The sequence below is a fragment of the Ricinus communis genome, chromosome 8 (genome assembly GCF_019578655.1).
Source record: "Ricinus communis isolate WT05 ecotype wild-type chromosome 8, ASM1957865v1, whole genome shotgun sequence".
NCBI classification, from domain to species: Eukaryota; Viridiplantae; Streptophyta; class Magnoliopsida; order Malpighiales; family Euphorbiaceae; genus Ricinus; species Ricinus communis.
The window spans coordinates 14,389,789-14,403,361 of NC_063263.1; the positions used below are offsets into that span (position 1 = coordinate 14,389,789).

A 13,573-nucleotide genomic window follows, 5' to 3' on the forward strand; every position below is an offset into this window, starting at 1 on the left:
ATATATAAATTTTTGTTACTTTTTTAGCTACTCGGAGAATATGAGACCCACTCTTTAGCTACCTGAAAAGAAATTAATAGAAAGTGCCAACTCGACATGTGGAACGTACTTCTCTCTTTGTTACCTTTAGCAATTCTATTTATCTACTGAATCAATTATAGTAATGACTCCAAATGTTAATCACCAAGCACTTTGTTCTTTCTATTTTCTTATGTCGAGTTGAATGGTTTTTGTCTCAATTATAATTTAGTGAGAAACGCATAAATATATTGTCTCTAATGCTTTGTTCTTCTTTTTGCCTCAAAAAGAAAAGTAGAAAATGCATTATGCATAAGATGGAGCAATTTATTTCTTTTAAAAAAATATAAATATATATAAAGACTTAGAACTATTCGAAAACGTAACTAATAACAAAAATCGTATAATATATTAAAAAGAAAAAAGAAAAAAAATAGTACTTATAACGAAAACAACCATATTGCTTTTGTAGCAAATTTAATCTAGATCACTAAATTTATAACTTTTCTTTCCTCTCAATTTCATCTTTATCATCTCCATCTCACTTTAACTTTATTAAGACAATAGCAAGAGATGGAAGTTGAATATGATTTAAGTACAAGAGGATGTGGAATGGAGAAATATCATAGGTGTAGAATGCTTATAACGGTGTCAACGCAAGGTGGAGATAAAGATAGCAAAGCGAAGCATGAAGATAAGAGTGAAAGTGATGATAGGTTATAAAGTTAACAAAGAGAATAATAGGTTCTACGTACTGAACTTGGCAATTATTATTAATTTTCTTATTAGCTAAAGCGTAGGTCTAATAATGTCCAAGTAAGCAAACAAATTAATGAAAGTTTACATGTATTTAACGAAATAGTTGATCTGTGTCGATTTTAAAATAATAAGTTCCAATCAGGATAGAAAAAAACTTAAAGTGCTAATATACTACACAAGGTATAGTTTAGGGTTCATTTTGCACCTTTAGTGGAGTTTAATACTTATCATCCATGAATAATTAAAGAAACAGAAACATGCTCTATGTTAGAAGCATAATGGGGACAACAATCATGATCAATCTCTAAAAGGTTCAACTAAGATTGAGATTTTCTACAACACTTTTATAAGGTGTTTTTCTTTTTTTGTCAATGGACCAAAACATTTTTAACCTTTGAACCAAGGTACTATTTGTTCATTGTAATATATATTTATGGGCTCTTTTTTTTTTTTTTTTAAAAAAAAAATTTATACTGAGTTAGGATGATAGGCTTTTGGTAGGATTAATGATGTAAATTACATATAAATATGTAAATTTGATTCCAAATTATTTAGTGAATTTTATTAATAATGTTAATATGTAATTTTATAATACAATATGCTAAAATATACGATTAAAAATATAATACTAAATCCTGAAAAATTAGTTAAACCATCTTTTTATAAGTGTGATTCAATGTTTGTTTGTCAATTTTGGAAAAATTTAAAAGAAAACAGAAAAAAAAAGAGCGGGAATAGCATAGAAATGAAGTAGAGAATAACAACCAAGTTGCATAGTAGCGAGCCATATTTATGGCTAAGAAAATCGGAGTATTTTTTTTATTCTTTTTCGGTTTTTTGTGGGAAGAAAAATACAGAAGAGGAAGAAGAGTATGTAATGTAATGTGGTGTCTGTGTCTAAGATTTCCGGCATAACAGAGAAAGAAACAGTAAGTATCTCTTCTGTAGCGGTGAAAGAAAAGAGAAAAGGAGTCACATTTCTCGTGATTTGCATTTCTTTCCCTTTCTCTTTCCTCATTCACTCTCTCTCGTGCCCTAAACCTAACGCTCCCTTCTTTCCTCTTCTTTTCTCTTTTCTACTCTCTCTGCCCCTTCTGCTCATGATGCTTTTCTCTCTCTCTCTCTCTTCCCGTTTGATCACCGCCTCCGATCGTACTTCAGGTAACAAAGCTGTATTCTTTTTTTTTTTCTGTTTTTTGTTTTTTCTCCTGAGCTGTTTAAGCTTTCACTTTCAAGCTTCTTATTTGTTTCAGACTACTGTTTCCTGCTATTGGTTTCTCTTTTTAATCTTTGTTTCTGTAGTAAAGATCAGTGAAGGTCACCAGGGCACGCGTTGTTATTTTCATTATGAGACAAAAGGGTCTCTGTTTTTATTTTTTATTTTTTTTAATTATCTTGAATTAACATGATGGCACGCTTTGCTGCTTTGAATTTTGATAATATGGCCTTTCTTGTAACGTTGTTGTCTAATCTTAAGCTCAAAAAAAAAAAAAAAAGATAAAGAAAAAAGGATTCACATAGCGCTGTCCTTTCTTGAAAATTGATTGATTATTCAGTGTACTTTACCATAGCCAATGAGAATTTTATTGGGTTGGTTTATCTTTTTGTATTGGAATTATTGTGGAAGAACATGCGAATTTCATTTTTTTTTTTTTGGATTTAGCTCGTGTTGCATGTTCTTGTTTGAAATTAAAGATTGAAACTTTTGTAGTTTCTAAACCTCCGATTGTTGGATGTGGTAGTTGTGTGATCAATGTCAGGCTTGCAAATGATAGATAGAATTTTTTGTTACAAGAAATTCTCTTACATCAAACTTTATTGTCTAGGAAAGCCCATGAAAATCTTTCACTTGTGATAAAAAGATTTCCTTCCATTTCATGTTTAACTTAGGAATTTCGTATTCAGTTTGATAGGTTCGGAGGGCATTATATGCTATATCTTGTATGATGCCAATGATGTATAGTGTTTTCTTTATGGGACATTGCTTGTATTTATTAAAACCATGTTGATTGTGGCAGGATTTCAATCGTCATTTTGAGGCTAGTGAAAGGGTTAAAATAGGCCATTTAAGACAGGAAATCAGTATGATCGGAGAGAATCTCAAAGGTTATGTTTCTGTGCTACTTTACCTACGAAATTCTTCTTCAGAAATGGGCTAGTGTGTTCTTGCAACAGGATATTAGTTCTTTGTAGCTTTTTAGTGAATCTTGTAGAGATGGATGCTTTGCCAAGCACTTCTGAAATTGTTGAATCAACTGAAGAATTAGACTTTGATTTGAAAATGGACGAGAATGCTGGAAAACATTCTTATCCATTGTCAGGTAATAGGTATTCTATAGAGGATGACATCAATCGTCTTTTCGAAGCAATTGACATTAGAACTTCAACTAAGGGCCTTGGTCTAACCCATGAAAGCAGTAAAGATAGTTTACGGAAGAAAGCGATGAAAAGACCAATCAGAGTTGGTTCACCACAAATGTCAGGAATTGGAATTTCTGAGCCTGTGAGTTTGAAGCAGGCATTGAGGGGCTTATGCATCTCTCAGGCATCAGAAATGGCTGCAATGAAGCGATTATCAAGACCAGCAACTTCATCAGGGGCCTCAGAAGCAGGAACTATCAAGAGGTTGTACAGGGCAGTCGTAGTCGAGGCAAATGGATCTGGCCTCCCCCTGAATGATGGTAACGGTAACTTGGTGGAAATATCCCTTGTACCAGAAAGAGTCGCATCAAACTCCTCAGAGAAGTGCGAATCATCACAAATGGACAAGTCTCAGTTTCTATATCAAAATGCTCATTCTTCACAAGATCAAGCTGTACCATTGCATACAGTGCCAATTACTGAAATACCAAAGGCAGAAAACAAAAGGCTTCAGCCTACAGACTTTCCATCTAGCAGTCATGCTAGTGAGAAACTACCAGAGGTGGATGAAAAGAGTTCAGCCTCAATTAAAGTTTATTCCAAGCCTCCACTGCCAGAGGGGCAGAGAAACCATTTACACACAGCATATTTACCATCTAATTGCAGCCCTGTTGGTGTGGTGAACAGCTCTGCATGTAATAGTCCACGCTTTATGAAGCCAATCTTCAGAAACAAGAGCTTTTTGAAGAAGAAAGTAAAGCAGGAGTTGCCTCCTGTCTCCAGCATTTCCAATTTATGTAGAGGAAAAGTCAATAATGATCAGGATCCTAGCACAAGCAATTCAGACCCTTGTGACTGTACTCCAGAGGTTGTAAGCCAAGAAAGTATGAAATCATCTCCAGCATCCAGTGCTATGAATCATATTATTGAATGCAATTCAGGCATTGAGGAGACAAGTTCAAGCAAACTTGGTTCAAGTAATTCTGATTACAGAACAAAGTCTATATTGACAAAAGTTGACGAAAGATCAAGGTCAAGAGAAAAGGGTGAGTTCTCCCAAAGTTCAAAAAGTAGCATTGGTGATTATAGTAGTAGCACAAGTGTTAGTGAAGATAGCAATCTAAGCGGGTCTAGTCGTTGTGGCACTAGGCCACATATGTCTAGGGATTTAAGGTGGGAAGCCATTCGTCAAGTTCAGAGGCAGCATGGAAGATTAGGTCTGAAGCACTTCAAGCTCATCAAGAAGCTTGGCTGTGGGGATATTGGATCCGTTTATCTTGCTGAGCTAACTGGTACAAATTGTCTGTTTGCATTGAAAGTGATGGACAATGAATTTTTGGCAAGCAGGAAGAAGATGTCCAGGGCGGAAACTGAAAGAGAAATTCTACAGATGCTGGATCATCCTTTTCTCCCCACATTATATGCCCATTTTGTGTCTGACAGATTCTCATGCTTGGTTATGGAGCATTGTTCAGGCGGAGATCTGCATGTGCTGAGGCAGAAGCAACCAAGCAGGAGTTTCTCTGAACAAGCAGCAAGGTACTTAGACTTTTTGAGGTTTTATTTATTTATTAATGTTTTCTAACTACTGGGATTAGGCTTTGTAAAAAATCTTGTAGTATGACCCCCTTGAACGTGTTAATTTCTCTCCCTCAACAACTGATCCCATCACATCTACAGGTTTTATGTCGCTGAAGTCCTCCTTGCACTTGAGTATTTGCACATGCTTGGAGTTGTTTATCGTGATTTAAAACCAGAAAATATTTTGGTCCGAGAAGATGGGCACATCATGCTCTCAGATTTTGACTTGTCACTCAGGTGTGCTGTTAACCCAATTCTGGTTCAATCAGCTTCACCAGTTGAAGAACCCACTAAAAAGATGTCAAGTCCATGCTCTGAAGCTAGCTGCATTGACCCTTTCTGCCTCCACCCAGCCTGGCAAGTTTCATGTTTCACTCCTCGTCTTCTATCAGTTGCTGCGAAATCTCGCAAGTTAAAGTCTGACCTAGCTGCTCAAGTCAGTCCGCTGCCACAGCTGGTAGTGGAGCCTACTAATGCGCGATCTAACTCCTTTGTCGGAACTCATGAATACCTTGCTCCAGAGATTATCAAAGGCGACGGTCACGGTAGTGCTGTTGACTGGTGGACATTTGGGATCTTCCTGTTCGAGCTATTATATGGTAGGACACCCTTCAAAGGGTCAGGAAATGAGGAAACATTGTCCAATGTGGTCTCCAGAAGCCTCAAGTTTCCAAGTAGTCCGATAGTCAGTTTTCATGCACGTGATCTGATTAGAGGCTTGCTGATAAAAGAACCTGAAAATCGGTTAGGATCTGCAAAAGGGGCTGCAGAGATCAAACAGCACTCTTTCTTTGAAGGCCTGAACTGGGCACTGATACGATGTGCAATACCACCTGAGATGCCCAAGTTATGTGATACTGGAATTGGCACAACTACCACATTTTCTCAGAACAAAGAGGGCACAAAATGTAAGGAATCTAAGGGTACAGAAGACTATACAGAGTTTGAGATGTTTTAGATTGAGAAAGGAAGATGTTTGATTTTTCTTTTTTAAAAATGAGATTTCTCATCCTTGTTGTAACCGATATGTATTTATAGCATATAGTGTAAAAATGTAATTCTGAAAATTGGCGGCAGCCTGTCGGATATGGGATATATGTATACCTTACCAATAGTTTAGATTTGGAAATCCAGAAGTGGGGAAATAGCATTAATCTCTCTGACTTGTTTGAGCATTCATGTTTTCTGCCTGTAATTTGACATTCTCTCTCCCTGGTTTTATTCCTATTTCCTGCTAGGCAGGCATGTTTAATTCTGTTAATAACATGAAGATTTCATCCTTTCATATAGTTGAAATTTAAACGGACAAACATTTACGTTATTTTTATCCTTGAGGAGTGAAAAAAATTACGCCCACATGCCACCCTATCCATTACAAGCCCATTCTGTTTTCAGTTGATTTCGCCAAAACTAAAAAAGAAATGTTCTTCTACTTATAGTATTTTCTTACAAGACCAAATCCAATTCAAACTCCAAACTCTCAACTTAAACTCCAAACTCTCAGGAGGGTGATGAGGGCATTATCATCATTATCCTTGTACACTGCTAGTAGCAGGTTGCCAACCCAATATACTAATTTACGATTTTGCCACAACCCGACCAAACATCTCTCTCTAAAAGCCCCATTTTTTAATCACCCACTTGTCAAAAACTACTCTTTCCATCTGAATTTTCATCATCATGAGAAATCCACAAGCAAAAACACTTCCTCTTACCCTTTAAGGTGTTGTTTGATCAAAGCCTCATCAATGGCATCATCAACTGAGACAGAGACCAAACCCTTCTCTGTTCTTTTTGTTTGCTTAGGTAACATTTGTAGAAGCCCAGCTGCTGAGGGTGTCTTTAGAGACATTGTCAAGAAGAGAAGTCTTGACTCCAAGTTCAATATCGACTCTGCTGGCACCATTAATTACCATGAGGTTTTTTTAGTTTTATGTATCTATCTATCTATGTATCCATGTCTAAGCATATATTAGCTTTTTGACTGATGTGTTTTTGTCCTTTTTTTTTTTTTTCCCAAAATGAGATTAATTTTTAATTGTTCTTGGTTAACGAAGGGCAATCCAGCAGATCCAAGAATGAGGGCTGCTTCTAAGAGGCGTGGGATTGAGATAACATCCATATCAAGGCCAATTCGACCTTCTGATTTTAGGGATTTTGATATCATTCTTGCAATGGACAAGCAAAATAGAGGTGAAGAGAACATTTACAAAATGTTCAAGATATTTATCATTTCTGGTCATGCTAGAACTAGTTGTATATTAATTACATATGCTGAATGCTTATCTATATTGGTTTTAGTTTATTCACATATTTATTATATGTAGATGTATTTTCTCTTTTGGTGTGATGGGAATTTTAAGGAGTGACAGGGGCCTGAACTCGTAGCCCTTTTTGCCACTGCTGCACTGCACAACTGGTCCAGTGGTTTGTTACATGTAACTATGTAACGTGCATGTTAATGTTGTGTGCAGAGGATATTCTTGAGGCTTTTAATAGGTGGAAAGTTAGAGACTCGCTGCCTGATGATGCACACGAGAAGGTCAGAAAACGTTTTGCAAGTTTGTGAGTTTAGTGTTGGATTGTTTATTCAAGTTAGTTGTTTTTTTTTTGCAGGTTAAATTAATGTGCTCCTACTGCAAGAAGCATGATGAGACTGAAGTTCCAGATCCTTACTATGGTGGACCACAGGGCTTTGAGAAGGTAATTTGTGATGTTTCAAGTTATTGTCGAAGCTAACATGGATAACCTATCATCTGGACTTGATATTGTTGGCATTATGCCAGTCATATACTGCAAAATGAATTTGCTTAGGACATCATTGCTCAAGTTGTCAGAAATTGAGGACATTATGATTTAGCAGCATCTGAATTGCTTGATATCTTTGGAAGTTCAATCAGTACTATGTGTGGATTTGATTAGATTATTAGTTTTGAAAAATGATCTGAGATTTCGTCAATCTATGTAGACCATGCAGCACTACCACTGAAAGAAATAGCTTAGTCATCTATGCTTCACTTATCAAACAAATTCGCCTACCTATGTCGTTCATTCTCTGAAATAAGAGGTAGATTCCACTCCAGACTTCATATTAAGTTCTAGTACAGCCTTATAATACATTATACAACTCTGTTTACTTCTTTGACTTGCCACTTCTTCTGCAATTTCCTTCAAATTGTGACCATCTAGACCAAATTGCTTTCTACCAAATATTTTCAACTTGTATACTCTCCCTCTTATTTTGTACCATAGGACTTGAGATGACATGCTATTATAAACAGTATCTATCAAGACTGATTTCTATAATTTATTGATCGTCACTTGCAAAATTCTTGAGCTAGTGCAGACCCTTCCAAATTCTGTGCTTTACTTAATTACAAGGAAAAAAATAACTAACAAAGAATTTCAGTTCTCTTATACTTATAATTTGCTATATCTTTATTATAGGTTTTGGATTTACTTGAAGACGCCTGTGAATCGTTATTGGACAGCATCGTGGCATAGAACAGCAGCATTCTAAGTTCGTTACTCTTGGTTAAATGCTGCCCAATCCAATCCTTTCATTCAAGATACACAGAGATTGTATGTAATACGATCGAATTGATCATTATGTTCAATATCAAAAGTCCCCATCTTCCATTTTGCCTCTGATGTGGCTTGAATTATTAGCATGACTTTGGGATTGGATATTGTATTGGATGATAAAGTCAATTGTATGGAAAAGACAAGTGAATGTATTTACTTAGCTTAGCTTGGTTGGCAAGTGTATGTGCTTTCCACGTTATTGATCAATGTTGTGTTCTTGAGGTTAAGCTAAGAATCTCCTAATGAAAAATAAATGGTTTGCCTTATTCAGTGCGAAAGATTCACCTTTGTCCGAGCAGATAAAAAAATGAATTTGCTATAGTGCAAGTCGGCTTGGCCTCTAATATCACTTGATCACAATCTTCTTAATTCCCATTAGTTGTCTGATTGACAGTTCACTCACTCATCTGACGCGGGTTACTGCAGAAGCCTGAGCAAATGCAAAATGGCTGGTAATGGGTAATAGGTGAAAATCTGACAAGAGAAAATCCTACTAACCTCTAAGCTGAGACTGAAGTTGAGAGGGGCAGAAAATGAATAGATACAAACAATTGGAGGCCTTTTCTCTATGGTATTTCACAAGGTTTATTGTTGATCTATTCATATCCCTAAAACATCATCAATTCTCTTTACTTCTCAAAGAAATAAGTATTTGTCAATATTCCCGAAGCCACATCTTTCTTACAGGCATTGTACATATATGTTAAGTTGTATGGTACAAATAGCACAACTTGCTGTCTAAGCTAAGTTACAAAGTGTTGGAGACCTAAATCTCCACTGGATCTTCCTCTGAGCTTCACACAATGAAGGGACGCTTAGATCCAACTCTACCACGTTTCCTCCTTGGACTGGCGTTTATCATGTAAGAAAAAGTATTCAGAAGCTCTGGATCTTCTTCATTTACAAGGATCTTTGCCGCACTTGGGTTGTCAAGGAGGAGCTTTGCCACAAGATAACCTGCTATTGACCAGGTTTGAAATAGTCGAGCCTGTTTCCCGATAAACCTTGCTTTCTTTGTATCATAATATTCTGGCCACTTATCTCTGGATATGCGCCTCTCAGCAAGCTTGACAGCTTTCTCTGCAATCTCTGGTCTTTTCATCCTAATACACGCTACAGTGAGCTGAAAATGACCCGGACATATGTTAGTTTCATTTGGATACATTGCGTCCACAACCGTATGCGGAATGAATGCCAACAGAAAAGGGGCAGTTTGTATATCAGTCGGTAATACACATTAGGTAAAGCACATAGTAGACTGCTCATGCATTAGCAATCTAGTAATATGAATATTGGGTATGGTTAAAGAAACATTCATGTATGTCTATAGTTGTTTCCACAAGAATGGATCTAATAGCATTTCATAAGGGATATAAATCCTAAATCACAAAATAAAAAAATTGGCATGCATTCTCAGTGACATTTCAAGCTTATTAATTTGAAAAACGAGGAGGGTGGAGCGTGGATTACAGGATGAACTAGTGCCTAATCAATGTGGTTGAGGACTTACCTTGAGCAATCAATTTTTGGGCGCCTACTATGATAGCATTAATCAGGAGCACACCAGAGAAACAAAATAATTGGTCCAACTGTCCAAGTAGAATCACTTTGATTGTTTCACCATATTGTAAGATGTGACGTGCAAAATTGCAAATCCATATGAAGATAAAGACAATAGCATTATTGGCAACCATAATGATTCTGCTCAAAATAATTAACTTTTCCCTTTTCACCAAAGGCTTATCTACAAGAGACATTAGTCCCAATATTGATATATGTGAAAGCACATAGCTTGTTATAGACTCATTTTAGATGCACATAAACACCATAATGGATAAGCATGCAGTAAGATAGCAAGCGCACATTAATGTTATATACAGTGAGACAGCTTTGTCATCTGCTGCAGTTCTTATCATTATATCGCGGGACAAGCTCAAAAAGGTTTGTTAAAAACTTAAAAATGATTTAAATACTTAAAAATGCCAAACTGAAAGGTCCTGTGAAGCTGGCAGATTATAAAGTGTAGTACAGCTTTGATAAACTAACCTGCCAAAGCAAAGTTGGCCAAGAGCCACCGTTGTGGTAAGACCAAGGACTGCAGGGGAATACGAATTAAAGATGTTAGTATCAATAAATTAACAGGAGCATCATAAGGATCATAGTAAAAGCATATACGTGTTTTTGGGGTCGCTGCCTGTAATAATTCGCCATTCCTGGCCTTCAAGTGCAGGATAGCATATTTTGAATGGCATTTCAGCCACTAACTCTTTCCATTTTGCTTCGATAAGATCCAATATGGCATGTGACTGATCCACTGTTGCAAGACTACTGACTATAGACCATAAATTTCCAAGAGAAAAAAAACGGAAGTCCATGTGAGCTGGCTGCAGGTTTCCAATCAAATAGCCTCCTCTATTGGGCATAAACTCCACCAACCAGGAAGGAATCTGATCTGGGTAGATATTAAACTTATTAACTGCGTCATATGAGTATTCCTCTGTCTTGTATCGGTATATTTCATTAAGCTTTTTCATATCAATCCAGTAATATTCTCTAATGTGGAAAGATAGGGCAACAAGACGATTGTTAAGAGCTCTAATGAGGTCCACTGATGCATCCTCAGGAGCAAGCATCTCACGTGCACAGAGTAATGCCGAATAAAAGAGTGCCTGAAATAACATTGAATGTTATTTATAAATTTTGCCTATATTTATGTGCCACAAAATTTTAAACATCCAACAGACACAAGTATATGAGACCTTGAGCCACAAGTTCATCACCAACATAGAAAAGGTCTTCTAAGAATATGAGATGAATTTCATTTTGCTTTCCAAACAATGAAATAACAAAAAGTAGTACTAAATTCATTGAAATAAAACTGAGTAAGTCTCAAGAAAAGGCTATAAACCTGAATCTCCAATGGATGTCCATGAATTCCCATTCGACGATCTATCATGCAAGAACCATCAGTCACCAATAAAGTTGGAAACATATCAAAACCATCAGCAAGACACAGTTTTAAAATCATTTTAATCCCAGTTTGCACATCAACCCTCTCTTGCACAGAAAGATCACCAGAACATTTTCCATAAGCTCGTAACAATATAATCCACCACAATCCTGACAGGAAGATCAAAATTCACAATGAATTTCTCAAGGAAATGATAACCAGACAAATACACAATGATAACCAGACAAATACACAAGGGTAAAACTGTGATTATTTTCCTTACCTGAATCAACAGGTGCAACTCGGCCAATTGCTGCCTCACCAAAATCAGGATCTAGGACATCTTCACTAGCAGAATCATCACCATCAAGGGGAATAGTGCGCACCTTAAAACTAGCAGGCATCAGTCCTTGACCAGGACTATGACAATCCATGGTTTTCTCCCAACTCTGTCAATAGGGGCACTACTCAGGAAACTCGATTTAACAGAAAGTAAATCATACAAAATCCTTATATCCATACCTATTGGATGTGAAACCGAAGACAGATTGTAATTCTCATATGTTTGCAAACAAAATTCATAATGAGACAGCATATCTTTCTACTAGATCAAAATCACTAACAAGCCAAACTTATAATGATTAGCTTTCTGGAAAGATCACAACTATTAGAAACGATAACCATGCAGCATACCAGAAATGCGCTTAAATGGATGATCTAATGATTAAAGCTCCTGATTTTACACTTTTTTTTGCCTCAAGCCTGATTCTACACGTTCAATATAAAGAACAATGTGATGCACAAAAATGTAATGCTACTAATATAACATTATTTGAAAATGTAGAAGCAACAGCAACCTAAAAACTGTTAAGGTTAAAACAGAGTAAGGGCTTGTTGGGGAAAACTAGTTCAAATAAAAATTAATCAAGGAAATATTGATTACCTGCAGTTGAAGGGTATAAAGGATGAAGTTTCGTACAATATCAAACTCTCCCTTTAAAAGGAAAGCTATTCCCGAAGGAATAAAATCACGAATGAAGACCTGATCATAGTTTAGAATACTAGTATCAGATGGATCATTAGCAGCAATGGTCCCAATAGGATTACTACAGTAGTAGACAATGGATGCACGAAGTAGATCCCATGCTTCTTCATCAATTGATTCCCTTGCAGCTGTGTCTACATTGCCCTTCAATGGGAAACCTGCACTTTTATGTTCATCCAATTCCAAATCTTGAACATTTGACACACCATTAATGCCATTTACAGGAAGTGGTGTTGATTCATCCCCATTGGCAGTTACACCACTGACACTATCAGCCTTTTGGGACCTGCATCTCATTTGCTCAAACCTCTTAGCACATTCAGCATTTGCATAGTGAGTGCCATCTGCATCCTGGCATGCACTGATCTTCGTGTACTTGCATGCCGTCCTTGAATCATTCTTTGACCTTTGGTATGCTAAACCTCCATAATTTGTACGGTTTAAACTGAATTTGAAAGAACGCACAGACTTCCAATTGTTGAAATAAATATCAGAATAATAAGGATGAGACAAACCACCAGATAGAAGTTGTAAAACTGATTCCGAAGTAGCCATGGTCAAAATATTACACTAGACAGGTTTCTCCAACCCAATACACCAGAGAGGATGACCTCTTCACTAGATAGATAAAGACGTAAAAGAAAAATAAAAAGAGTTCATGTACCGTTTAAAATGAAAAAGAAAAAAAAAAACAAGTTCACAAAATCAAATCTAAAGTACAACTGAAGCAAAGCATATATAGACATTATAAAAGAAATGAAATTATAAGAAAAGGAACATGATTTTTCCTATAAGATTATAAAAGCTCTAGTATTAGAAAACCCTAGATGCAAAAGACAATATACTTGAAAAATACCCATTTAAATGGCTGAAAATGGGATAACAAAATCCCAATTCAATTCTTTACCATCTATGTGAGAATGTTTTTTTACTACGACAGGTACATATATAAAAACAAAAAAGTGTGTTTCCAAGGTTTGAATTTGATCAGAAACCAAACAAACAAAACCCAAAGTCTGAATTTGAGTCAGTTCAAGTAAATTGAACTCTAAACAGAAATATTTTGAGTTTGAAATTACAAGTAAGTTACTTTAATAAGCTCAAAAGTTTTTTTTTTTTTTCTTTTGAGAAACACAAGGATGTACTGACTCTTTGGTGGCTGTAATAATATTACTGATTCTTTTTTTTTTCTTTTCCTTTTTTCTCTCGAGAAGAAAGCTAATGAGCGAGACAGTTATTTTATGGCAAGGCTTCTGTTTTACTCGGATGCCAAA

The 13,573-nt window shown here is 36.2% G+C and overlaps 3 protein-coding genes across 4 annotated transcripts; 2 read left to right on the top strand and 1 right to left on the bottom strand.

Annotated features, from left to right (window-relative positions):
• The first annotated feature begins 1,577 nt into the window (after positions 1-1,577).
• Positions 1,578-5,894, top strand: LOC8269640 (serine/threonine-protein kinase D6PKL1). The gene is made up of 3 exons (XM_002529027.3): positions 1,578-1,938; positions 2,796-4,677; positions 4,819-5,894. Exons 2-3 carry the CDS (start codon positions 2,993-2,995, stop codon positions 5,675-5,677), a joined length of 2,544 nt encoding a protein of 847 aa, XP_002529073.1. The 5' UTR covers positions 1,578-1,938; positions 2,796-2,992; the 3' UTR covers positions 5,678-5,894.
• A 222-nt stretch (positions 5,895-6,116) lies between these two features.
• Positions 6,117-8,487, top strand: LOC8269641 (putative low molecular weight protein-tyrosine-phosphatase slr0328). Of its 2 annotated transcripts, none has more exons than XM_048378315.1 (5): positions 6,117-6,638; positions 6,777-6,912; positions 7,194-7,261; positions 7,336-7,422; positions 7,688-8,037. In XM_048378315.1, exons 1-5 carry the CDS (start codon positions 6,231-6,233, stop codon positions 7,706-7,708), a joined length of 720 nt encoding a protein of 239 aa, XP_048234272.1. In that variant the 5' UTR covers positions 6,117-6,230; the 3' UTR covers positions 7,709-8,037. The 2 variants fall into 2 exon arrangements, with proteins under 2 accessions (XP_048234272.1, XP_002529074.2); XM_002529028.4 differs by lacking the exon at positions 7,688-8,037 and adding an exon at positions 8,167-8,487 and having other exon boundaries at positions 6,121-6,638.
• Positions 8,488-8,909: 422 nt separating this feature from the next.
• LOC8269642 (alkaline/neutral invertase E, chloroplastic) lies at positions 8,910-13,558 on the bottom strand. The gene is made up of 6 exons (XM_002529029.4): positions 12,198-13,558; positions 11,538-11,703; positions 11,213-11,424; positions 10,480-10,973; positions 10,351-10,399; positions 8,910-9,427 (listed from the first exon to the last, which is right to left on the bottom strand). Exons 1-6 carry the CDS (start codon positions 12,852-12,854, stop codon positions 9,101-9,103), a joined length of 1,905 nt encoding a protein of 634 aa, XP_002529075.2. The 5' UTR covers positions 12,855-13,558; the 3' UTR covers positions 8,910-9,100.
• Between the last annotated feature and the right edge of the window lie 15 nt (positions 13,559-13,573).

What these genes read in the sequence shown, in the direction of transcription:
- LOC8269641 (XM_002529028.4), top strand. Translation starts at nt 6,231, where the DNA reads ATGAGGGCATTATCATCATTATCCTTGTACACTGCTAGTAGCAGGTTG. An exon ending in AATGGACAAGCAAAATAGAG is followed by an intron (nt 6,913 to 7,193) that starts GTGAAGAGAACA and finishes TGTTGTGTGCAG; the next exon opens with AGGATATTCTTGAGGCTTTT. An exon ending in GACCACAGGGCTTTGAGAAG is followed by an intron (nt 7,423 to 8,166) that starts GTAATTTGTGAT and finishes TCTTTATTATAG; the next exon opens with GTTTTGGATTTACTTGAAGA.
- LOC8269640 (XM_002529027.3), top strand. Translation starts at nt 2,993, where the DNA reads ATGGATGCTTTGCCAAGCACTTCTGAAATTGTTGAATCAACTGAAGAA. An exon ending in TTCTCTGAACAAGCAGCAAG is followed by an intron (nt 4,678 to 4,818) that starts GTACTTAGACTT and finishes TCACATCTACAG; the next exon opens with GTTTTATGTCGCTGAAGTCC.
- LOC8269642 (XM_002529029.4), bottom strand. Translation starts at nt 12,854, where the DNA reads ATGGCTACTTCGGAATCAGTTTTACAACTTCTATCTGGTGGTTTGTCT. An exon ending in AGTTGCACCTGTTGATTCAG is followed by an intron (nt 11,425 to 11,537) that starts GTAAGGAAAATA and finishes TCTTCCTGTCAG; the next exon opens with GATTGTGGTGGATTATATTG. An exon ending in GACATCCATTGGAGATTCAG is followed by an intron (nt 10,974 to 11,212) that starts GTTTATAGCCTT and finishes ATGTTATTTCAG; the next exon opens with GCACTCTTTTATTCGGCATT.